This window comes from Hypomesus nipponensis, chromosome 5, assembly GCF_054491055.1.
Source record: "Hypomesus nipponensis isolate SF chromosome 5, ASM5449105v1, whole genome shotgun sequence".
NCBI classification, from domain to species: Eukaryota; Metazoa; Chordata; class Actinopteri; order Osmeriformes; family Osmeridae; genus Hypomesus; species Hypomesus nipponensis.
The window spans coordinates 6,179,176-6,204,637 of NC_140365.1; the positions used below are offsets into that span (position 1 = coordinate 6,179,176).

General features: G+C 42.3%; 3 protein-coding genes across 4 annotated transcripts; 1 reads left to right on the forward strand and 2 right to left on the reverse strand.

The window, feature by feature from the left end:
• Positions 1-322: 322 nt before the first annotated feature.
• Positions 323-6,237, reverse strand: LOC146288134 (porphobilinogen deaminase-like). Its single transcript, XM_084697866.1, has 15 exons — positions 6,149-6,237; positions 5,769-5,846; positions 5,003-5,053; positions 4,427-4,499; positions 3,280-3,329; positions 3,117-3,172; positions 2,751-2,828; positions 2,448-2,525; positions 2,204-2,279; positions 1,983-2,096; positions 1,848-1,886; positions 1,357-1,476; positions 1,121-1,174; positions 933-1,019; positions 323-842 (listed from the first exon to the last, which is right to left on the reverse strand). The coding sequence occupies exons 2-15, from the start codon at positions 5,817-5,819 to the stop codon at positions 675-677; spliced, it is 1,095 nt and encodes a 364-aa protein (XP_084553992.1). The 5' UTR covers positions 5,820-5,846; positions 6,149-6,237; the 3' UTR covers positions 323-674.
• Positions 6,238-11,097: 4,860 nt separating this feature from the next.
• LOC146288135 (porphobilinogen deaminase-like) lies at positions 11,098-15,793 on the reverse strand. 2 transcript variants are annotated; one of them, XM_084698790.1, is made up of 14 exons: positions 15,006-15,111; positions 14,851-14,904; positions 14,315-14,387; positions 13,973-14,022; positions 13,811-13,866; positions 13,425-13,502; positions 13,122-13,199; positions 12,882-12,957; positions 12,673-12,786; positions 12,538-12,576; positions 12,062-12,181; positions 11,816-11,869; positions 11,631-11,717; positions 11,098-11,507 (listed from the first exon to the last, which is right to left on the reverse strand). In XM_084698790.1, exons 1-14 carry the CDS (start codon positions 15,036-15,038, stop codon positions 11,340-11,342), a joined length of 1,080 nt encoding a protein of 359 aa, XP_084554916.1. In that variant the 5' UTR covers positions 15,039-15,111; the 3' UTR covers positions 11,098-11,339. The 2 variants fall into 2 exon arrangements, with proteins under 2 accessions (XP_084554916.1, XP_084554917.1); XM_084698791.1 differs by lacking the exon at positions 15,006-15,111 and adding an exon at positions 15,634-15,793 and having other exon boundaries at positions 11,100-11,507.
• A 1,558-nt stretch (positions 15,794-17,351) lies between these two features.
• Positions 17,352-22,615, forward strand: arcn1a (archain 1a). The gene is made up of 10 exons (XM_084698833.1): positions 17,352-17,621; positions 18,732-18,995; positions 19,222-19,401; positions 19,509-19,714; positions 19,856-20,020; positions 20,171-20,336; positions 20,451-20,598; positions 20,719-20,827; positions 20,951-21,155; positions 21,399-22,615. The coding sequence occupies exons 1-10, from the start codon at positions 17,619-17,621 to the stop codon at positions 21,486-21,488; spliced, it is 1,536 nt and encodes a 511-aa protein (XP_084554959.1). The 5' UTR covers positions 17,352-17,618; the 3' UTR covers positions 21,489-22,615.
• The last annotated feature ends 2,847 nt before the right edge of the window (positions 22,616-25,462 follow it).

The window sequence follows — 25,462 nt, forward strand, 5'->3', positions numbered from 1 at the left end:
AACATTGCTAGACAATAGGACCCATTGGTTATGTAAATGTAGTCGTTCCAAAACAATTTGCATTTGCAGTTCTATTTTATTGAGAGCAAAAGGTGATGTTGGAATTAAGTCGGGTCTTACAGGGTTAACTTGTGTGATATTAGTGACGAGAATATTCCAACACAAGCAGGCTTCCAGGGCAACATACTCCATTCAAGTGAATTGACCAATTGAGATTTGAACATGTGTTCCAAAAGTGCACCACTGCACTCATGCCAGTGAGAAATCCGATTTTTTTGTTGTTGGCCATTTCAATATTCAAAATGTCAAAATCACTAACCTCTTTGAATATGGAATGAAATATTTTAATTGTATTAAAAACGTTCACAACATAATTCTTAAATCACATATACCGTTCGTGATATTCACTGAATGTGTTACATTTAGGTATTCTGGCTAAATTTAGGACTCATAAAGGCTGTCCCAAGTGATGCAGGATCAAAACGGATAACATTGCTCAGTAATGATAAAAAGTAGGCATCCATTCATTTAAATTCCCACATCCCCTTGAGTTACACAAATATGGTCATGCAAATTTATGCTTTCATCAAATTAGCCCTAAAATGTTATCTGCCCATGTATAGATTAACATTGGTGACTGCTTGCACAGTGCTTTGAAGTAATTAACAATTGCTTCAAGGGGCAACAGTGAGCAGCCGATTAGTAGTCGGAATGTCCTTGGCTCCTTTACTGAGCAGGAGAGTAGCCAGGTCAACTCCCAGCTTCTCTGCTGCATCCTGGGAAGACTGTGGCATGTTGTGGGCTGTTATCCCAACATGCTGGGTGTCTGCTGGCTTTTTAACCTGAAATAGACAGTTGTCATGTAAATACCCATGTATCATACCACCAAAGGAATACAGTGTTTTGGGCAGTCAGTTAGAGAAGCCCCTTACCTGTTTCCCAGGGTCCACACTGGTCTGCATGACCTCCTTCATGCTTTTGGCGCCATCAAAGCTAAACACTGCCCCAGTCAGAGAGAGCTGAAATGGGGGGAAACCATCAGGCCAAAGACACATCGTCTCCATTCCCATTTTGCTTAACGTGTCTGTCAGACTTGTAACATGACAGTCAAGTTTCTTACCATTAAATCCTTTATTTCTGTGTGAACAGCAACTGGTACGATGCAGCTTTTCTCCTGAGGACACAAAATAGACGGATCAAGAATGACCCCTGGCAGGCAGGACTGAGGCAACCAGAATTGTTAACCTCTGTAGTATTTCTGTAGACGCCTGGATTTCACAGTCCTTTTCAACTGTTGCAGCTGCCAGCTGGGGGACACCTGGCTATGGGTATAGACAAATATAAATGTTAACTTGCCAGGTGTTTGAGGAATGCACGCTCTGCAATGCAGCGAAGCACTGTATCTGGGTGGTTCAGGGTGGAAACCATCTTCAGGATGTCACTATCCTGCGCACGCACCTTTACTGCCAGGGCCCCCTGGGTGACATACAACAACAGAGCCTCATCAGTGGATTATCATCATGAGGTTCAAATGGAGCAGAAAAAAATGCATTGTTAGATTGTCTAATATTTTTCGGGATTAAAATAGGTTTCAGATTTCTATCTTTTCAGATTGATATTCCACATGCACATGCATGGCTGCGTGCTTACACACAATCATGCCACATTCAGTAACGGTTGTAACTGTTGCCAAACCAGGTGTTTCCTTTTGACGTGCCAGTAGTGGAACAACACTGATGTTTACATATGTAGATACGCATGTATGTGATCAAACAAATTTTGCACCTAAATCTTCCTAAAAAAACACCCCAAACTTGAATTTGGTCATTTCAACAAGATGTACCCACCTGGCCAACAGCATACAAACAGTCATCAGGTCCCAGAATCTGAAGAGAAAGATCACAGTCACACCTTTCCTTTCTAGGGGCAGCAATATAACTTATAATAAGCATGTAATATGCACCCTGCTGGCTAGACTGTACCTGACTGACTCGTCCTTCCCGGCCAATCCTCTTCAGGCCTGCTACTGCTTGGATGATGGCAGCGTAGTCATCCTTCTCATCCAGATTCTTCAGATGAATGTCGAGTTCACCTTGCTATTGTCGAAAAGTTAAGAAACAATATCAACATATGTATACATTTTGTGACTTACAGTTTATACACATTGAAAAACACAGTAGTTATGTGTTAGAAAAAAGCGTACAATTAGCTGAAACTTCAGGTGGGGAAACCTCTTCTTCAGTTGGGCAGCCCGGCGCACAGAGCTTGTCCCAATCACACTGTCAAAAGAGACAACATAATCAGAGTGGTTTGGTCTCTACTCTTCTCTATGTCATACACTGAATATATAATGCCTTGAAAAACTTTGTGGCCAAGGAGGTGGTGTGCCCAAAACAGTATATTGCAGGACAGCCGTTCCTTTAATCTCCTCTCACTGGCATTCCTACCTCTCACTTGGCAAGGCGTCCAGAGTGAGTCCAGCATTCTTTGGATGAAGCACCACTGCATCATGGGGGTTTTCACGTCTGGGGAAACACAGAACAACATGCCAAAGAGGGTACTGACCACAGAATGACTTAACTTCACAACGCATGGTGTTTTATAATATAACATGACTCCTACTATTAGTAATTGGACAGTTATTCATAGGCGGAATGTTACACATTTTCACTAATTTCAACTACTGCTTAGTTTTGCAGCCTTGGCAGCAGTGTTTTAAACATTGTGGATGATGTAAGGTGTACACTCACTCAAGCACAGCTCCAATAGTAGACCCTGGCGGCAGAGTAGTTGGAAGGTCTTTCAAAGAGTGCACTACAAGGTCTACTCTGAAGGAGAGATAGCCCAAACATGATTAAATTACAGTAAACTAACCCTTGATTTGTACATTAGCCTCTCTGGCGTAACCATGTCATACACTTGTCAAAATCCACCAAGAATAAATCCAAGACCATAATGTAATTCACTGTTTTGTCAATAGGAGTTATTTAACAGACTTGTAATAGGCCAAGCTGTTCAAAGAAGGGAGTGACATTTGCTCTTTCATGTCATGTGAAGCACAGTGTCTTCTTGAGGATTAACATTTCAAATATAGTGATACTGTATATAGAACATACTCATTCTTCTCCAAAGCATCGTCCAGTTCTTTAGTAAAAAGAACTTTCACTTCAATCTGAAACCACCAAAGCACAATAATTAGATCATCTTGTAATCAGTCAAGCCTGTCTACTGAAATATATCAAGTCAAGTCTCAAAATGCTTTTCTTAACTTCAGCTAACCTTTGATAAAGCATGGTCCTGGATTATGTCACCAATTGTGGATAGGGCAACTGCAAAGAAAATAACCAAGTTAGCAACAATTACTGCAAACACAGCCGTGAACTCATCAGTTCCATTTGACTAGATCTGTCTCATATTGCCTGAAGACACTGAACTCTCTGAGAGTGCAGTCACGTTGTGTGACGTCAGGAGAGACTGGGTCCTGCAAGGGTGCTACATTCCCCGGGGGTGGCTGCAGCCCTGAGCAGCTGTGGCTCCCTCTGCTGGGGGAGTCGGGAGTCCCATACATTTACATTTTAGTCATTTTAGCAGACCCTCTTATCCAGAGCGACTTACAGTAAGTACAGGCACATTCCCCCCGAGGCAAGTAGGGTGAAGTGCCTTGCCCAAGGACACAACGGCATTGGACACGGCGGGGAATTGATCGGGCAACCTTCTGATTACTAGCCCGACTCCCTCACCGCTCAGCCATCTGACCCTCCCCTGGGACTGATCAGACCCTGATGACCAGAGGGGTTTTGTTTACAGTAAGCGGGAGAGCCACAGTTAGGTGGTGTGTGGGGTTTGGAGAGGAGGAGGATTCCTGCGCCAAGAAGAGGCGCCGTGAACGTTTTTTTGAAATCTTATGTAAGTTTGGAAGTTTTTTTTGTTAATTCTGAGGATCTTTAATAAACTCCTTGTTTTTGTTCGACCTGGTGTCCTCGCACTACTTTGAGATGTCCCGCTGAGGGCTGTGTAGCCTCTCCTGGCGTCACTGTAGTTAGTAGTGGGTAGTCACCCATCCACTTCCGAACCAGGGGCCTGGATAAAACCTATAATTTTTCCTGTGAACATTTTAGCAAATATCCTTTTAAATAGTGTCCTCTAGTGGGTTTCATGACGAGAAATGAACACATTTAGATTTAAAATATGAAAATAATATTAATATAATATATATTTCGTTTTGTTTTTATTACAATCATTTTTGGGGGGGCTAATGAAACTTTTGGGGGGGCTCCAGCCCCATGTTCCTATCTGTTCCTATTTGTTAGGGGATTGAAAGACAGATGGAGAGAGGAGAGAAACACAGAGAGACAGAAAGCAGCCAAGAGAGGAGGATGACAGTGTGTGATAATGTTCTTGTGTATGCATCTAAACCTTTTCTCACCTATTTCCAGATGGACATCTGGATACAGAGTCTTCAGCTTTTCAGCCACATGGTTTGTCTGGATGCGGGCCAGCTGTAATATAAACATTTCAGACCCTGATTAGTTGTTGTCAGATTGTTGCTGCCTCATATCCTATGAGTGTATGAAGACCCACCTTTTTCTAAATGTATCTTTATCTTTCCAACAGATAAATATTTACCCCAAACCTCATACCCTATTAAATGTTGTTATTTCCCAGATCAATACGAGTGGTATTGGATTACAAAGATCCAAACTTGTATAAACAAATGGATGGTGTGCATTGTACTGTCTGAATGAATGAATGGATGCGAATCGATCAATGAATCAACATTGAATGAATTAGATTATAATTAAAATAGTTTAGTAAGTAAATCGAGATAAGAAATTACATTTAGTCATTTCGCAGACGCTCTTATCCAGAGCGACTTAAAGTATTGCTGGGGAATTCCCCCTGAGGCAAGTAGGGTGGCCGGGAATTGAACCAGCAACCTTCTGGTTAAAGGCCCAAAACCTTAACTGCTCAGCCATCTGACCCCAATAAAATCTGGTATTACCTGGCTCTGCCTGGTCCCAATTCTGATGACTCGGCTCACTTTAATTCCATCCTGTTAAGAGAATAAAAGTACTTTTACTTATAAACCTCTCCAGTTTGTCCTTTTTGAAGCCACCGATTAACTCCACACTGAAACAAGCACTTTCAACTCACTCATATCCACTTATAGGGTTCTTCCTCCATGATACAGAAACTGAATGATGGATCAATGTGCTGGGAAATAAGCAACTCTACAATGATGGCTCACTAGGGTGTATGTGGAGATAACTGCGGCAAGAGGAAGCCCCTACTCTGAGTCGCTCTTGTGTTCTGGGCCTCCACCTTTTTCTCCTGGTAGCACTGATAAATCAAGAATGCCTATTCATTGTGTCTGTCGGTGTGTCTGTGTGTGTAAGTGTGTGTGTGTGTCAGCAAGAGAGAGAAGGGGGGCTGAGAAAGAGCGGTCTAATTCTTTTTTTTATATTAAATCAATAAATACATACAATTGATACATGATTTTAAACATTAAGCCATATTTTCTAGTGCCATTAGATGTATCATTCATACTTTCACTCTTAATGCCCACTGTGAAGGTTAGCCCTTCAAGACCCCTCGCTGTAAAGTTGTTGTTGTTGTTGAAAGACCACATTTATCCAATAGCATTGCATGGCAAGACACTATTTAAAAAATATATTACTTGCAAATATGTTTTTTGGAGAGCTAAAGGTGATGACTGTAATTTTAAACCGGGTCTTGCAGGGTTAGTGCAGCCTCTGGAGGTGACTCACCTTGTGTGTCTGTCCCCCCTTCTTCACCACGTTCTTGTTCACGCTGTCCATGTTGCTGTCCTTTTTTCTTGATTCAAACTGTTTGACAGTAGCCATTTGGGGTTATTCAGCACATTTCGTATACTTGCATATTCAGTTTACAATGAATTATTGGTGTTCAATATTTTATTTGACTCCTTTGAGAGAACCTCAACAGTGGTAAACCGGAAGATTTTACACAGGATTTGTTAGATGGACCCACCCAGTAATCAAATTGGACCCGCAAGCAATAAGTTCCTAAAACCCTTTAAAGTACAATGGTTTAAAAACTCAGTCCCATCCACAAAAAAATAAGAAAATTACGTCTCTGCAAAAAGTGCTGACCCTAATATTTGACATACCCTCTTGGTTGTTCACTTCAAGACGAACGGATGTCCGGTTGCGTTCAAGTTCCTCTCAAGACTGAGAATGATTTGACTCTGACCGTTGTACGATGGCACCATCAATATATACGCTTCTTAATCCAGCCCACACTCCTCATCAATGTATCCGGATAATCAAGTTAATGCAAGTCCTGTCGCTTTGGGCGACAGGTGCCTAAGGTGGCAAGAAGAGGGGGGCGCAGTTTGACTGATGTTGCGCAAAAAGAATGTACAGTACTATTCAGTAGGACAAACGTGTGTTCCTTTGAAACGTATGAACTGCCAATACGTGGGAGTTGGAGAAAATGTCCAGAGAAAATTCTCATCTGTGTTGAAATCAGTATTACACCACACACCTGTTTAATAACAGTGAACAAGGTAAATGACAAAGTGAGGAGAATAGTGTTTTCCACAGTGGAAGAATGATAACTATATTGCTAATCAATGCTGTTATACCAATCACTACCTCAAGTATATACAATGTGTAATGCGTTATACTAAAACATCTATCCAATTGTGATCAATTGATTTATTAAAGAACAGATGGGATCATGCAGCAGGAAGTTTCTGTGAAAGTAAGATTGTGCTGAAATGTATCTGTGAAGTAAGATCATGCTAAAATATAACTATGGTGTGTGGGCAAGAATGCAGAGGTCAAGCAAACTGACTTGGGAGGCAAGTTCATGACGCTCAGGGACTGGTGTTTACACCTTTGGTGTTAGCGGGTCAAATTGGACACGTTTTTGAATACATTGACAAGCACTGAATTAAAGCAAAAAATATAATCCAATGAAATGTTTTATCTGCCAAGTAACACATTATCCATCCATATCCATAGTTATATATATATATATATATATTACTTTGATGTTATTAATACCTTAGATTATATTGGGTGCACATTTTATGTACAGAAAGGCACCATTCATATATTTTATTTTGTTATGATGTACAGAACAGGAAAATTATTTATAAGACCATGAGAAAAGGGTAACCATAATGTCATTCCAAAAACAGTGGCCTCATTGTTTGATTTGTATACCCCAGGAAGGTACACCAGGTAAGCATTGAAAGGGCATGTAGCAATATGTCAATGGCTATGTGGCAATCTCCCTCCAACTATTCACAAACACTAGTCTTCCCTCCATTTTGGTCATGTCAATAAGGATTTTTCTATAGGCCTGTGAGATATCCTTTGCTCATGTTGACAACTGTAGTTCAGTAGAGACACAAATTAGATTTCAGCATTAATTGATGAGTATCCGAGCAGCCTTATCGGACGTGGGCCAATAGGTGAGGTGCCATGCCTGAACTAGGCTTCACTCATATGCTGCTTCAGAATGGGATGAGGGTAAGAAAGTCTTATCAAAATGATGTTACCACTCCCCAATTGAAAAAACCTTTGTCACATCTATGACAATGAAAAGGTTCCCAAAATAATAACAGCAAAAAAGTATTCAATATGAGAGATTAAATTGTATTTTCATGTTTGTGTGTATGTGTGTGCAGTCAGATGTTGTTAATAAAGTGTGAGAAATTGTGTTGCAAGTCCTTGCAAACTGTAATGCAAGTCCTTGCTTTGGGCGATATCGCTCAAGATGGCAAGAAGAGGGGTCGGCAATTTCCGGCGAAACCACCACGTGTTAGGACCGGCACTGACATTGTGAAACGTGTAAAGTATTCAGTAGGATACATGTGTGGCCCTGTGAAAGTAAACGTGTAATCCAGTCTTGCGCAGAAAGAATTTACAGAGAAACTTATCATCTGTGTTGAAATCAGTATTTCACCACGCCTGTTTGCAATACCAGTGAACAAGGTAGATGACAACGTGAGAATAGATAACAAATTCTGTATGAACTTGACCTTCACATTTGTCAAAATTCACGCAGAACTCTGCCATCAGGGCGGCCATACTCAGTGCAGATGAATTTCCTAGGCCTGTATGTTTATTGTCTGCACCTTCCTCCCACAGTCAATTCTGTGTTTGTGTAACACGTGGCGAATAACCCGCGTTCTGATTCTGATTTCTAAGATCTATTGGGACAACATTTGAACAAGTTTTCCGGAATCCACTAATGCACTCATGCCAGTGGGAAATACGAAAACATTTTGTAGCTATTTCAATAACACTTCAAAATGACAAAATCGATATGATCTAGGAATATGGAATGAAAGATTTCAATTTAATTAAAAACGTTTACAACGAAGAATTCTTAAATCAAATATAGGCTATACTGTTCATGATATTCAGTTATTTGTTACTTGTTTGTATTCTGGCTAAACTTATGATGCATAAAGGCTGTCCCAAGTGCTTCTGGATTAAAACTTGATCAGTAGTGGTACATTCTAGAAATCCATTCATTTTTATTCCGACATAATAGGACCACCATGGTCATGTTGAGATCATACTGCAGACAGGAACCTTGTATTTCTAGCACAGGACACTGCTTCACATTACAGTTTTTTACAATAGCTATGACACTTTTTTCAATACCTTTAACAAGTTTCCTAAACTCTTGACACAGTTGGCACAACATCCGCCGTTGTTGGCTATACAATTAACAAATTTATTGTTACTTTGACACAAAATGCGTAGAGTAAACAAAAATTTTAAATGCTTGAACTTCTTGTCCACACAAGCTCAACCAAGACCAAAACAATCGATTTTTACAGACCAATTTACCTATGCTTTAACACTGTATGTCAGAACAGATAACACTATGTTCAAAACCTAATTTATTGGCTAAAGTCAAAGTGAACAGCTGTTCATATTGTGAATTGAAACACAAATATATCCCCTGTATTTTATTCCATTGCTACTGAGAAAAAGCTGGTTGAAGTTATGCAAATACTATAAATTACAGTTGATTCCCAACTAGGAAACATTATGGTGTTGAGGTTCTTTCAATCGCATGACTATATGGTATATATACTGCAAAGTGGAGCTCTTTGTGCTGATCTTGTGTGGGAAAAAAAACAATACAGAGCAACACGAAGAAAGTAAGAATACAGTAATACCTGCACGAAGGAGAGGAAGACAAGTACCAGGACAAGGGAGAGGAGTGGGACAAGGGCAAGGGCAAGGGAGAGGAGTTGGAATGTGTGGTGGCGCTCAGAGAAGTGCCAGAGCTAGGGTAATACTGTAAATGGCAGCTAAATTGCATATTTCTCGCAGTAATGTCCTGTTGTAAATGAAGCCTTTACTGCAGCAATTATGTTTCTCTCTTCTTTTTTTCAATACTGTAACCGTACATTCTATAAAGCTACTCTGACATTGGTCATTAATTTTTTGTTCTGAATTTCTGCAGCAAAAGAAACAAAATGCATGCATTTACTAAACCCAACAAAACAAAAATGTTGAGGCTTCAAAAGAAACTGCATTGCAAACACAATCTATAATCTATATATATATAATCTATGTATATATACTGTAATATGAGACCTGACACATATACCTTAAAGAGCAGTTTCTGTAATTCCATCTGATGTTAGTGTTTTTATGACATTGTGCTATGATTGACTAAATGTTCCTGTGAAAAGAGAACGTGTGTTAGTGTGTGGTAGACATGGTGTCATGTTTAGTGTATTTTTTTGTTATGACAATTAGTGTTTGAGTTTAGTTTACAATGTGTGATTTTGAGCATGAAATTAACTGTTTGGCCAATTGTGTGCGGTAGGTGTGTTGGTGCGTTAAGAGTTTAGAAAACTTGTTTAAGGTATTAAAAAAACTGTCATAGCGATTGTAAAAAACTGTAATCACCGCCGGCCAGCTCTGATTGAAACAAAAGACTGACTATGGCGTTCCATCTACCTGTATTTAATTAAAATGAACGTGGTCACGTGACAGAACGAGGTGAACCAGGTGGCTCCCTGGTTTATCCCCCTCCCACCTGTCACCTATGCTTCTAAATCCAGCCCACACTCCGAATCAATGTATCCAATTAATCAAGTTAATGCAAGTCCTGTCGCTTTGGGTGACAGGCGCCTAAGGCGGCAAGAAGAGGGGGCCGCAGTTTGACTGATGTTGCGCAAAAAGAATGTACAGTACTATTCAGTAGGACAAACGTGTGTTCCTTTGAAACGTATGAACTGCCAATACGTGGGAGTTGGCAGCCCTGTAAATGTGAACATGTAATCCACTTTTGCGCAGAAAGAATTTCCAGAGAAACTTCTCATCTGTGTTGTTATCAGTATTCCACCACACACCTGTTTAACGACAGTGAACAAGGTACATGACAAAATGCGGAGAATAGTGTTTTTCGCAGTGAAAGAATGATAACTATGCTAATCAATGCTGTTATACCATCACTACCTCAAGTATATACAATGTGTAATGTGTTATAATAGAACATGTATCCAATTGTGATTAATTGATTTATTAAAGAACAGATGGGACCATGCAGCAGGAAGTTTCTGTGAAAGTAAGATTGTGCTAAAATGTAACTATGGTGTGTGGGCAAGAATGCAGAGGTCAAGCAAACTGACTTGGGAGGCAAGTTCATGACTCAGGGACTGGTGTAACCCTCCTATTGTGTTCAAAAAGTGTTTACACCTTTGATTTTCTTAATACCTTAGATTATATTGAATTTACAATGTGAATGAGAATAGATACATTCTGTATGAATTTGACCTTCATATTAGTCAAAACTTACACAGAACTCCGCTATCAAGGCCATACTCAATGCAGGTGAATTTCCGTAGGCCTGTATGTTTATTGTCAGCCCCTTCCACAGTCAATTCTTTGTTTGTGTAACATACATGGCGAATAAACCGCATTCCGATTCTGATTTCTAGATCAATTGGGACAGTTAAGATTTGAACAAGTTTTCCGGAGTGCACTACTGCACTGATGCCAGTGGGATATCGGAAAACATTTTGTGGACATTTCAATAACACTTCAAAATGACAAAATCAATATGATCTTGGAATATGTAATGAAAGATTTTAATTTTATTAAAAACGTGATGCATAAAGGCTGTCCCAAGTGCTCCTGGATCAAAACTCAATCAGTAGTGGTACATTCTAGAAATCCATTCATTTATATTCCCACATCACAGGAACACATGGTCATACAAATGTATGCTTCAATAAAATTGAGTTGAATTTGCCCATATGCAGAGTAAACATTGGTGACTGCTTGCACAGTGCTTTGAAGTAATAAACAATTGCTTCAACGGGCATCATTGAGCAGCCGAGCAGTAGTCAGAATGTCCATGGCTCCTTTACTGAGCAGGAGAGTAGCCAGGTCTACTCCCAGCTTCTCTGCTGCATCCTGGGAAGACTGTGGCATGTTTCGGGCTGTTATGCCAACATGCTGGGTGTCTGCTGGCTCTTCAACCTGAGAGAGAAAAAGAGACAGAGACAGAGAGAGAGACAGAGGTGTTACATAAAGACCTATGTATCATACAAGGACAGCAAATAAATACAGTGTTTTGGGCAGTCAGTTGGAGTGGCCCCTGACCTGGTTCCCAGTGTCCACACTGGTCTGCATGTCCTCCTTCAAGCTGTCTGCACCATCCAAGCTAAACACTGCCCCAGTCATAGAGAGCTGAAACGAGGGGAAACCATTAGGCCAAAGACACCTCTCCGATCTCATTTTGCTAAACTTGTCTGTCAGACTGCTAAGACACCAGTCAAGTTCTTTACCATTAAATCCTTAACTTCCGTGTGAACAGCAACTGGTACGCTGCAACCTCCCTCCTGAGGGCACAAAATAGATGGATCAAGAATGACCCCTGGCAGGCAGGACTGAGGCAACCAGAACTGTTAACCTCTGTAACATTTCTGTAAACAGCAGGATTTTACAGTCCTTTTCAACTGTTGCAACTGCCGGGGGGGGGGGGGGGGAAATCACCTGACGTATGTGTGGACATATCAGAAATGTTAACTTGCCAAGTGTTTGAGGAAGGCACGCTCTGCAATGCAGCGAAGCACTGTATCTGGGTGGTGCAGGGTGGAAACCATCTCCAGGATGTCACCATCCCGCGCACGCACCTCTATTGCCAGGGCCCCCTGGGTGACATACAACAACAGAGCCTCATCAGTGGATTATCATCATGAGGTTCAAATGGAGCAGGAAACAAAGCATTGTTAGATTGTCTGATAATTTTTCTGGATTAAAATGGCTTTCAGATTTCATTCTATTCCACATGCACATGCATGGCTGCGTGCTTACACACAATCATGCCACATTCAGTAACGGTTGTAACTGTTGCAAGACCAGGTGTTTTCTTTTGACTTACCATAAGTGGAACACACTGAAGTTTACATATGTAGATAAGTATGTGTGTGATTCAAATATTGCACATAAGTCTTCTTAAAAAAACACCCTAAACTTGAATTTGGTCATTTCAACAAGATGTACCCACCTGGCCAACAGCATACATACAGTCATCAGGTCCCAGAATCTGAAGAGAAAGATCACAGTCACACCTTTCCTTTCTAGGGGCAGCAATATAACTTATAATAAGCATGTAATATGCACCCTGCTGGCTAGACTGTACCTGACTGACTCGTGCCTCCCAGCCCATCCTCTTCAGGCCTGCTGCTGCTAGGATGATGGCAGCGTAGTCTTCCTTCTCATCCAGCTTCTTAAGACGAGTGTTGAGGTTACCTCGCTGTTGTCGACAAGTTAAGAAAAGAATATCAACATATGTACATATGACATACACATTGAAAGACACAGTAGTTATGTGTTAGAAAAAAAGCGTACAATGTCCTTAAACTCCAGGTGGGGAAACCTCTTCTTCAGTTGGGCAGCCCGGCGCAGAGAGCTTGTCCCAATCACACTGTCAAAAGAGACAACGTCATCAGAGCGGCTTGGTCTCTACTCTTCTCTACTTCATACACTGAATATATAATGCCTTGAAAAACACTGCCAAGAAGGTGGTGTGCCCAGGCAGTCTACTGCAGGAAAGCTGTTCCTCTCATCTCCTTTCATTGGCATTCCTACCTCTCACTTGGCAAGGCGTCCAGAGTGAGTCCAGCATTCTTTGGATGAAGCACCACTGCATCATGGGGGTTTTCACGTCTGGGGAAACACAGAACAACATGCCAAAGAGGGTACTGACCACAGAATGACTTAACTTCACAACGCATGGTGTTTTATAATATAACATGACTCCTACTATTAGTAATTGGACAGTTATTCATAGGCGGAATGTTACACATTTTCACTAATTTCAACTACTGCTTAGTTTTGCAGCCTTGGCAGCAGTGTTTTAAACATTGTGGATGATGTAAGGTGTACACTCACTCAAGCACAGCTCCAATAGTAAACCCTGGCGGCAGAGTAGTTGGAAGGTCTTTCAAAGAGTGCACTACAAGGTCTACCCTGAAGGAGAGATAGCCCAAACATGATTAAATTACAGTGAAAAATTACAGTGAACTAACCCTTGATTTGTACATTAGCCTCTCTGGCGTAACCATCTCATAAACTTGTCAAAACGTGCCAAAAACAAATCCACCACCAAGACCATAATGCAATTCATTGTTTTGTCAATAGGGGGTTATTTAACAGACTTGTAACAGGCCAAAATGTTCAAAAAAGGGAGTGAGATTTGCTCTTTCATGTCCTGTGAGGCACAATGTCTTCTTTAGAATTAACATGTCAAATATAGTGATACTGTATATAGAACATACTCAGTCCTCTCCAAAGCATTCTCCAGCTCTTTAGTAAAAAGACTTTTCTCTCCAATCTGAAACCACCAAAACACAACAGATAGATCATCTTGTAATCAGTCAAGCCTGTCTACTGAAATATATCAAGTCAATCTCAAGATGCTTTGCTTAACTTCAGCTAACCTTTGATAAAGCAGTGTCCAGGATTTTGTCACCAATTGTGGACATGGCAACTGCAGAGAATATAACCAAGTTAGCGACAATGACTGCAAACACAGCAGTGAGCTCATCAGTTCCATTTCACTAGATCTGTCTTAAGACAGTGCCATAATGCCCAAAGACACTGAATTGTCTGTGAGTCCAGTTGTGTAGTTTAACCCATCCACTTCCGAACACAATATCCTATTTGTTAGGGGATTGAAAGGCAGATGGAGGGAGGAGAGAAAGACAGAGAGGCAGAAAGCAGCAAAGAGGAGGATGAGTGTGTGATAGTGTTGTTCTGTGTGCATCTCAACTTTTTCTCACCTATTTCTAGATGGACATCTGGGTACAGAGTCTTGAGTTTTTCAGCCACATAGTCTGTCTGGATGCGGGCCAGCTGTAATATAAACATGTTGTATAGATACACAATACCTTTTTGATATTGATAGCATAGACCCCCATTAGTCATTGTCACATTGTAGCTGCCTACACAATATCATTGACATACGACCACATAACCGTGTCATTATCAGTACTGACAGATTGGGGATGAGCTCATATCCTATGAGTGTACTAAGACCCACCCTTTTGTAAATGCATCTTTATCTTTTTTTTCCAACGGATACAAATTGACCTCAAAAAGAGAAAGAAATGCCAATATTTCCCAAATCAAAATGAGTTGAATTGGATAATTTATTGTATTGGATTGGATTAATTTAACTTTTATAAACAAATAGATGGTGTGTATTGTACTGGATGAATGAATGAATGCATGCAAATCGATCATGGCATGAATGAATGAGGTTTAAACAATTAGGTCAGTGAGTAAGCCAAGACTGGGAAATTAAATCTGATATTACCTGGCTTTTCCTGGTCCCCATTCTGATGACTCGACTCACTCTTCCATTTCCATCCTGTTTAGAGAATATAAGTAATTTTACTAATAAACTTCTCCAGCTTGTCAGATGTTATGCCACTGATTAACTACACACCGAAGCAAACATTTTAAACTCACTCGAATACACTTATAGGGTCCTTCCTCCATCATACAGAAACTTAACAAAAGATCAATGTGGTGGGGAAAAATAAACTCTACAATGATGGCTCACTAGGGTGTATGTGGAGATAACTGGACAGAATCTACACATACGAAGAAGTCACTTCTGTCCTATGGGCCTCCACCCTTTCTCCTGGGTTGGGCTGATAAATCAAGAATGCCAATTCGTGTCTGTCGGTGTGTGTGTGTTTGTGGGTGTGTGGGTGTGTGTATGTGACAGCAGGAGAGAGGAGAACCGGTTGAATAGGGTAGACTGAAACATTGATACCTTAAAGAACTACACTAAAAAGTCAAGGTGAAACGATCCACTGTGAAATCCTAAATGCAACAAAAGCATCAAGTAATCACATCCCGCATAATCCCAACTATGTCAATATCATACTTGGCTGCATTTTCAGAAAATAAATATTGTGCGTTTTTTCTGGGATTTCTCTCTTATCCAACTCTAAGAACTAATAACAAATGAACTGTCAGTTCTCAACCAAAAGAAACACGTTGTAACTGTGATGGGCTGTTTTTTCATTCAATGAACACTTTGCGTAACGCAAAGACGATATCGACAAGTACGCTCGTGGTATTTTCTTACCTGTGCATTCGAACAGTCCCCTGACATCTCATTTAAACGAGAAAATATTCCGATATGTGTTCAATACGATCTTCGAACTGAATTAAAACAGATACGCATAGCGCATCTTAAACTTGCTAAAGTAAGTAGCCTAAAAAGAATGCCGATGCACATTGTGCTTGTGACCTCGGCTGCAATGTCACTTCCAAAAAAGGCGGGGTTTATTAGGTACATTCGAAATGGACCGACTTTTGTAGCGCTGCAGCCGGCGGACTTGAAACGGGAGAACCTTATATATCTATGGGGAGAACTGCCACTCTCGGGAACTTCCGCGTTCTGAACTGGTTGCAGTTCCACTTTAGTTCCATATGAGGGTGCTAACGGTCGAGTGCAGAATGAATGGAGCTATACCCCTCAAAATCCACTTAGGATATAATTTTTTGTCTAGTAATTTGAATTCTGAATTCGAAAGGAGAGGCAAAAATATTAACGCTGGGTGATAGATTTTCTCGTTGCCTTTCTGTTCTAAAAAGCCTAAATGTCTTGACGTCATACACATTGTACGGCCCGAGATACTGCTTGACTTCAAGCTTTGGTTACTTCCACTTTTCTCTCGAGGCTTCGACAACACAGCTGACAGGTTAGGCTCTCCCTGTCAATACACATGCTAGAAAGAGTTTTGGTTGCTAATGTTGTTGCTAATGTTTCTAATGCTCTGACATTCTGGTTCTGCTCCAGATTCCATCAAGCGGGATGTCTGGTCGTAGTCAGTCCTTCACTAACCAATTGCCTAACCATTGACTCCCATTCATTCTGCACTCGACCGCGATCACTCCCAATGGAACTCTGGTGGAACTGCAACAAAATTCGTTACAATGGGGCTTACTTAATAGGGAGTGTCCAGGCTCTCCTTAAACAGGCTCTGATCTAATGACGACACAGGTATTTCATGATTGGCCAGACTCACACACGGCAACTTTGACGCATGGTTTGTAATTATTATGACACCTTCAGTTTCGCCAACGCTCAAATCCGGACAAAACTGTTTAATTAAAAATGTGTTGAAGAAAGGGTTTTAGTCTGCCTCTTCACAAACCGAAAGACTAAGTTTAATTAAAAATAAAGTAAAATAAGCAAACAGCGCTTGATCGGCCATCCAACGCAGCAAACCACGAGAAGCTGGAATGTCCGACTTCACAGAGCCGTTTTCAACTCCTCCCCGACTGCAAGCGGCTACTCTCGCCGGTCGTTTCATGCAGCCGTAGTCCATGTCGAACGCACCTAATGTTTTGGTGGTGTGTTCAATACAATCAACGGTGCACAATGTTTACTTCATAATTCAATTTCAACCAATTTCAACCAATTTTCAACCAACTAAACTAATTTCTAAGATTTAAGGAATATCATTAACATACTGTTAATATTCTATAATAAATAGTCCAGTTGTCTAGTTTGTCAAATTTAGATTAGCCTATATAGAGTGTGCTATCCACGACCAAGAAATGAAGATAGCGTGGTAAATCATATGTTAAATCACTACATTTTAATTCCCTTGTAAACTCGAATTGTATGGGCGGCGAAATGTTCTCATATCATAAACTAAAATACACAGTTTTAGATTAGTAGGCCTACTTGTTTTAATCCTTGTCACACTCACTGTTTGCAATCTACACTCTACAGTCTTGTTTTGACTATGATTGCGAAGCAATGATTGCCTAAAATCAGGGAGAACTCGGTGACTGTGCATTTAGCCAAGAATCGTTCGTGCTCCAATTTCGCCGGTGCTGATACTTCCACATGTTCAGTTTTTCGTTAGGTCCCTGCCCTTTTACCTTGCTGACGAGCTCTTTCCGGTGAAGACGTGGCTAGCAAGAGAAGTTCTACCATATTGAGCTGTGTGGTTGAACACGCAAGTGTCTGCAAGAATATTCATATTAAGACACGAATCAGTGGTGAGAGATAAACATAATACATTTTTGGGGGACATAAAGGACATCACAAACACAATGGTAAGTTTAATAAATACATTTAGCTAATTGCTCAGGCTTTACATGAGTCAAGAAGACAAGGTTGCTACCTAGTTGCCTACCTACATAGCACTAGCTATTTTCTATCTGACGTAGAGCTACGGGCTTAGCAAGCAAGCTAGGACTACTCGCCCTCTTTACTAGTCTTGTTCCGGGGGAATCTTACTTCAACGCGAACTGCTAGCCAACAGTGAGACTGTCACTGGCAGTTCGGCCATACAAACTAGTTACACTTAATTATTGTAATTCACTGTTGTTATGATGGCTACATTTGTCAGCTGAGTGTCAACTGTGTCGCAATGAAAGCGCAGCAAATGTAATTTGCAATTTAGCTTGTGCTAGCACTTGCAGCTAGCAGCAGGCCCAAGCTAACAAGCTAACTTAACAAGACAAGATTGATTGTCGTTAATAATAAAAAATATAAATAACTATAGCTACCTCAAAATAGCATGAACCTTAACGTTAGCGCCGCAGACATATGCCCTACTTAAACTATCAGACATATCATCTGCACTGCACTGGGTAGCATGGCCATTGCATTATCAAGTTCAACTGGACTCGCTACAGTAACATCTATCGTTACGTTGATGAAACACGTAGTCACTCTAAATACCCTTTTGATGGTTTGTCCAAAAAACAGTGTTAGCTAACCATGACAGATAAATTGGTATATCCTGAACGGTGTGTCTAGAGGACAGTGTGCTGTAGTTTCATGTTTCAAGTACCAAGATACTATTGGCTACTTAAAAAGCCCATTTCGTTGAACTCTTTGTTCTCTCGAAGTTACACTGCACAAAGTATGCAACTTGTATAAAGACTTAAGATTGGCTGTTGTGTTATGAAATAAATAATATGTATCATCTGTCTTACTATGGCTTTTGATGAATGGAATACAATACATCATTGTCTTTATCAAAGTATTGTTCTAACTGATGGATTGGAGTAAGTAAGTACACACTCATCTTGACTAGTTGTACCATGACCTATGCATCGTTTGAATGATGCCAAATGGAGAACAAACCAGGTAGTCTATGGCATTCAAATAAGTTTGGTCTCATTGGTTGTCTGACCACATCTACCTCTGGTCTCCAGGTGCTGTTGGCAGCGGCGGTGTGCACCAAGGCGGGCAAGGCAATAGTTTCCCGTCAGTTTGTGGAGATGACAAGGACACGTGTGGAGGGCCTGCTGGCAGCCTTCCCCAAGCTGATGAACACAGGCAAGCAGCACACCTTCGTGGAGACGGAGAGCGTGCGCTACGTTTACCAGCCCCTGGAGAAGCTCTACATGGTCCTGGTCACCACCAAGAACAGCAACATCCTGGAGGACCTGGAGACGCTACGGCTCTTCTCTCGCGTGGTACTAAATCTCATCACAACAGACTCCTTCACACAACTTTTAGAAACACCCAGTTCCACCTACGATCAACTGTTTCAGTTCATGTTGGCCAATAATCAAATACGGAAAGGTCTTTGTTGTACTGATGCCGTTTGAGATTAGATTTTGTTTGGTTATTCATAGAAAAGGATGGCGATGAGGCATGCATGCATACATACAAGTAACAGTAGCTCGTGTCCCCCTGTAGATTCCCGAGTACTGTCGAGTGCTGGAGGAGAGTGAGATCTCTGAGCATTGCTTCGACCTCATCTTTGCGTTTGATGAGATCGTGGCTCTGGGCTACAGGGAGAACGTGAACTTGGCCCAGATCCGCACCTTCACAGAGATGGACTCGCATGAGGAGAAGGTGTTCCGCGCCGTCCGTGAGGTACGAGGAGCCGACCTACTCTCGATGTCGGAAGGTTGTATACTGCATGTCTCAATGCGGTTCAAATGACAGTTCATGACATTTTCCTTCCTGTTGTTCTATCCCAGACCCAGGAAAGGGAGGCTAAGGCAGAGATGAGACGGAAGGCCAAGGAGCTGCAGCAAGCCAGGCGAGATGCCGACCGCTCAGGGAAGAAGTCGCCCGGGTTTGGTGGGTTTGGCAGCACAGGGATCTCCAGTGGAAGCAACGCCACCATTATCACAGATACTCTCATGGAGCTTGAGAAGCCCAAGGTGGCCCCCACCACTATCAGGTACATACTCTCGATTTAGTGCCTCAAACTTAAAGAAAACAACTGAAGAAGTGGCTGGTAAAGTTCAGATACACATATCTTAACCAGTAGATTACAAACTCTTAGGGAAGCTTCTGCAATGTGTCTTGTGTTGTGGCATAGGCCTAGTGGTCCCAGCAAGGCCTTGAAGCTGAGTGCCAGAGGGAAAGAGGTGGATGACTTTGTGGACAAGCTCAAGTCTGAGGGCGAGAACATCATTCTGCCCAGCTCTGGCAAGAGACTGTCTGATGCTTCCAAAACCCTCACCCCACCAGTCAACACAGAGAGGTGAGTATCAACGTATGTTGATCCTCCTATTGTAATTATGTTATACCCACTGTAACAGAGTAGCGGTCTTCATGAGGTAATCGTTGCGACGTGATGACACCGGCTACACAAGCACTGTCAGTGCTAAGCTCTGACCCTCCCCCATCCCAGCGTGCACCTGCGCGTCGAGGAGAAGATCAGCCTGACCTGCGGGAGAGACGGCGGGCTGCAGAACATGGAGGTCTTGGGGATCATCACCCTCAGAGTCTCGGACGAGAAGAGCGGACGCGTCCGCCTCAACATCAACAATGGAGACAAGAAGGGAGTGCAGCTGCAGGTGGGTTCCAGAGAGGGGGGAGTGGCCTAGCAATGGGCAAGGTTCACCACCGCCGCTAACAGTTGACTCGGCCGAGCAACATGATTTTTTAATGGTTTTCCTTCTTGGTTCAAGACACACCCAAATGTGGACAAGAAGCTGTTCACGTCGGAGTCGGTGATAGGCCTGAAGAACCCCGACAAGTCCTTCCCCATTAACAACGACGTGGGCGTGCTCAAGTGGAGGCTACAGACCACGGACGAGGCCCTCATCCCACTCACGAGTCAGTATAATCGACCACAGCTCCCGTGTTGTGTCTCAGTCATGGGGGGCTTCTCTCCGGTGTTTGTGCTTGCCTGTTTTGTAACCCCTCCCCCCCTCCCTGGCTCCTCCTCCCCCACAGTAAACTGCTGGCCCTCTGAGAGTGCCACCGGCTGTGACGTCAACATCGAGTACGAGCTCCAGGAGGAGGCGCTGGAGCTCAACGACGTGGTCATCTGCATCCCCATCCTGTGAGCAGACGCGTCGGATCACGCCGTCACGGACCGAGGCTCCGAGAGGCTCGGGTTTGTCTTGTTCCCAGTCGTATGCCGTCGCTCCTTGGTTGAATTGTGTTTACGTTTTGCCTTTTACAGCCCAGGCGTGGGTTCCCCTGTGATTGGTGACCTGGATGGGGAGTATCGTCATGACAGCCGGCGGAACGTTCTTGAGTGGTGTCTACCCGTTGTAGATGTCAAGAACAAGACTGGAAGCCTGGAGTTCAGTGTGGCCGGCCAGCCCAACGACTTCTTCCCCATCACCGTCTCCTTCGTATCCAAGGGCAACTACTGCGACATCAACGTCAGTGTTACAGTTTGTTTTGTTATTTCATCGTATGGATGTTTTCACTCACTGTACTGTACGGGGCTGCGTTACCCGAAAGCATCGAAAGCCTAAGTTGATCGTAGAATCCATCGTACAACGAATCTTAGCTTTACGGGCTTTGTTTTTTCGCTCGATCGTTGCTACGATCCATCGTTTTCGGCAAACGCAGCCCTGATGAGTCTGTAGCTGGCGTTAACGGTTCCCCTCCACTCCCCCCAGGTCACCAAAGTGTCCCAGGTGGACGGAGAAAGCCCCGTCAGGTTCTCATCAGAGACGTCCTTCCTGGTTGACAAGTACGAAATACTGTAAAGCGGAATGGATGTGCATATACATATATATCCACACACTACCAACAAGAGGATGGCAAGATCAGTGGACTGGGGAGTGATAAAAGAATGGAGAGGAAAGGAAAAAAAAGGAGATGGGGGTTGGCTGCTTGCCTGTTCATCACTACCAGTTCATCAACAGGACTTGAACCCCTATCAGAAGCCCTTGCACCATGGCTTGCAGTATGTGGTGTATTTGTACCTTTTTACCAGATATCTATAAATGGATGTAAAGCTGTATGTTAGCGGATGGCGCCAGCTGGAAGGAACGGTAGACATGCAGGAGAAGAGAACCTGTCAGAGCTGTTTGGGCTGGGAAGGCTGGGTTGATCAGGCTGGGAAGGTGTGTTGACTCGAAGAGGATAGACTGAGGACAAGCTCTTTAAAGTAAATGTTCTTCAAGTGATTTTCATCAGCTGACAGGAATGACCATGCACACGCCCTCTTTAAATATACACCCTGGCTTTATATGTTGAGGCTCTGCCTTGGCCACACAACATGACAGGGACTCTGCTTTGTTTGCCGTTAGACTTCACACGACCATGTTTGAGAGACCACGTTATTTAAGAAAGAATGTCAGTTAAAATCCTGTTTGTGTGGTAAAATGTTGAAGGCCTGGCCACAGCACAGTTTTGAAGTCAGTCATGTGGCATTCACACACATTCAGTTTAATGCTCTTTTGGAGTAGAGGGTTCCCATTAAATAGACTATTTATTCTTACATAGCATAACATAACCAGAGAAACACAGAAGATCCTCTTACATAAACAATAATCTTCCCTGTCAATCACCAGAACGTCGACCCACCAGCTGTGAGACATGTTCCCATAATTATGAATGAATGTCCCAAGTCGTCTTGTTTCTCTGGGCATAGGAATGACCATATTCACACTGACTGTGCTTATTGAGTGAGGGAAAGTTCATATTTGTCTTTGTTGGATTTTGTTTTCTGTTTGTATCCTGAATTTTGTGGGATTCAGATTGTGGGTTGGGGAGATTAAAAGTAAATCTGACATTTTTGTAACCCTATAGAATAATGAAAAAAAAGGGTGATTACAGTTAACATTCCAAATGTAAACATGAAAAGAATAAAGTGTATTATAAATCCTGATGGTTGGTTTCATGTTTGTTCCTTAAGGGTAAAATAAGTGGTGATTAGCATAAAAATGAAGACACAAGTGCTAATTTAAACAGCATTTTTGCTTAAACTATCTTAATCTACTCACACTGAGGGGGAGTGAAGAAGTCTTAATATTCATGTCTCACAGATGACAGGGTAGAGAGCTGAGTTGGCAATTTTGCCATCCACCGACAGGATGTGAGTGACAGAACAAGTTGCTGTCGTGTTGATTCTGCTGGTGAATCTCAGACCTGGCGTTGCCCACAGAGCCCGTTTGGTCACCACTGAGCTGAACTTCCCACAGGGCCACTCCTGATTGAATCAGAGTGGATTTATTTTTTCTCTCACACTTTGTTTCCACACTTTTTGGTCATAGGTCTATAAAAAGGGATTGAAGTTCCAGAGAAAACACATCAGATTAACTTTGAAGAAGGGTGATAATGACGTGTGCATGAGTGTCTGAAAAGTGGGATTATTTTTGCTCGAACTTTTATTATATCCTTTGACCTGCTTTACACTGTTTGCATATTTGAGCCATAAGATGGTGAGACTGTCGTCAGCAGGATTGTTGAGTTGAAGGGGGGAAAATCATAAAGCAGGATATTGAAAGCGTAATGAGAGAGGCAGACTTGTTATTATAGCTGAAGCGTTTGTGCCCAAGCCCTTGGAATTAATGCCTGTAGAAGCTGAGAGAGAGAAACAGCAGCTAAAGACTACCTCCTTATTTGGGTTAGAGTGCGGGGGAGAGGGTGTGTCTTAGTTGAAATGAATGGATGTACAGTTCATTGCTGTTTGCTGTGGGACTGTGTCACAGACAGAGAGAGAGACATGACCTTGGTGGGCTCTCTTAGCCCTATCAAATGACTTGAGATTCTGGGATGCCTTTGAACACAAAGTGATTTTTCTAATGGACAACTAGCTTTCTGCTGAGGTGCCAAGTTTCTGATGGACTGCAGGATTGAAATCTGTGTATTCACTGATGGCTTGTAGTCAGACTGGCATGAGTGTCAGTGGATTGTGCAGTGGGAGAGGGGAGATCTTTACTCCAAACCCATTACCACTCAAAATGAAACTGAAGAAGGTCAGATTCCAGGTAAGCGTTCAAATAATTATTCTACCCATTAGACATCTCATCAAACGTCCTTAACTGGTTCTTGTAACTCCAAAATCAAATAGAAAAAAATGACAACCTTACAAAGGTTACACCACTCAAATCTGTCACCCGTGGCATTGGCTTGAGCAGACTATAGAAAAGTAGTTGTGTTTCATTTCATATTAGTCTTTGCTATGAACCTCACTGCCTGTCCTCTCTCCAGTCAATGGTCTGTATGGTGCCTTTTTCAGAAGCACAGTTTTATCTGGCACTGAGGTGAGGTAGTTCTCCTGTGCCAGTGAAGTCTGTGGAGGTCCATAAAGGGTTCATTGACTGGTATTGACCTTCCAACTTGCCTCTGAGTTAAACTGTCCACTGCAGTGCGAGTTTGTTAAAGACAATGATGACAGAGAGACAGGGTTAACATAGGAAAAACAAAAGCTGCCTCAGACATCGGCATTATAGTGTTTTGAATCCGAGTCAGCCTGGACCTGTTCTCCATTTGACACTGGTTGAGAACATCCAGACTGCACTTTGTTCTGTTCACCACAAGAGGTCCTTATTTTAATAGTCTTAACCGTCACAGCAGCCAGGCCAAGCCTGGTCATGGGAATATTGTGATTTATCAATGCACTTTGTCAGTCAATTCGATCCTTTTTATCTCATCAAAAGGTAGGACATTTGATGAACTGCCCTCTTCTATCTGATCTTCACGTCTGCTTCATTTCCTTCCCCAGTACTGCTTTAGCCCTTCTTTTCTACCTTCTCTATACCTTTTCCAGCTCCTACCGGATATTGTGCCAATTAGGCCTTATTGAAACATTCAATCACCTTAGGAAAACTCTTCTATCCACATCCTGCCTTCCTTTCATCTCCTTTAATGAGCACTTTCATTTGATTATTCCCTGTGAGTGCACACTTGAGGTACACTGTAAGAGGTCCCAGAGTGGCCGGGACGGGACATAAACGTCCTCTAGATGAAAGAGAGACTTGGCTTCTCAGGTGGGCCCCTCATTGTAAGAAGGCCCTGTTTCAAACCCAGCCACCAGCCCTGCCCGGCAAAGCCAGACTAAGGACCCTCCAGGCTCAGTAGCGATGGTAATGGCTTGTTATAAAACACAGACATTTCTTTCCCTTTGGGTTTATGACTTTCCAAGTGCTTTGTATTGGATTATTATCGTGGAACATTTTCTAACTTTTCACTGTGACTGCTGGATTCGGCAGTGACACTCCTTGTCAGCATTGTATTTTCAGGCTGTCAGCTAGGTTTCCCGACTACGACTAACAAGAACCTGGGGTAGTCACATTGCTGTCCAGTTTGACGGGTGGGATAGTTTTTCTCCATAGCACACCCCCGGATTTAGTCACTTAAATGCGCCCAAGGCCCATTACAGACAGACCGGTGGAAAGAGCCATAACCCTAGTAGGGGGGTGGGGATGTGTCTGTGTGCGTTGGGTGTTTTATTTGCGGCAAAACCAGCATGACGCACCCACAAACTGAACCAAGCCCAGGAAAGACAGGACCCAGCCCAGGACAGACTGAACCAATTATAGTCCAGACAACGTGTCCAAAATCAACAGCCGTCTGAAATTTACATCTCTCAGGAAAAAATTTGAAAATATCCATTGGCTGTGTCGACTATAATTTCCACGCCGTTGCTCTCGCCAAGACTATATTTAACAGAAAACAATTTTTCATTCAAAGTGACAGAGTTATTTCATTAGTCCTCTTTAATTGATTTCAT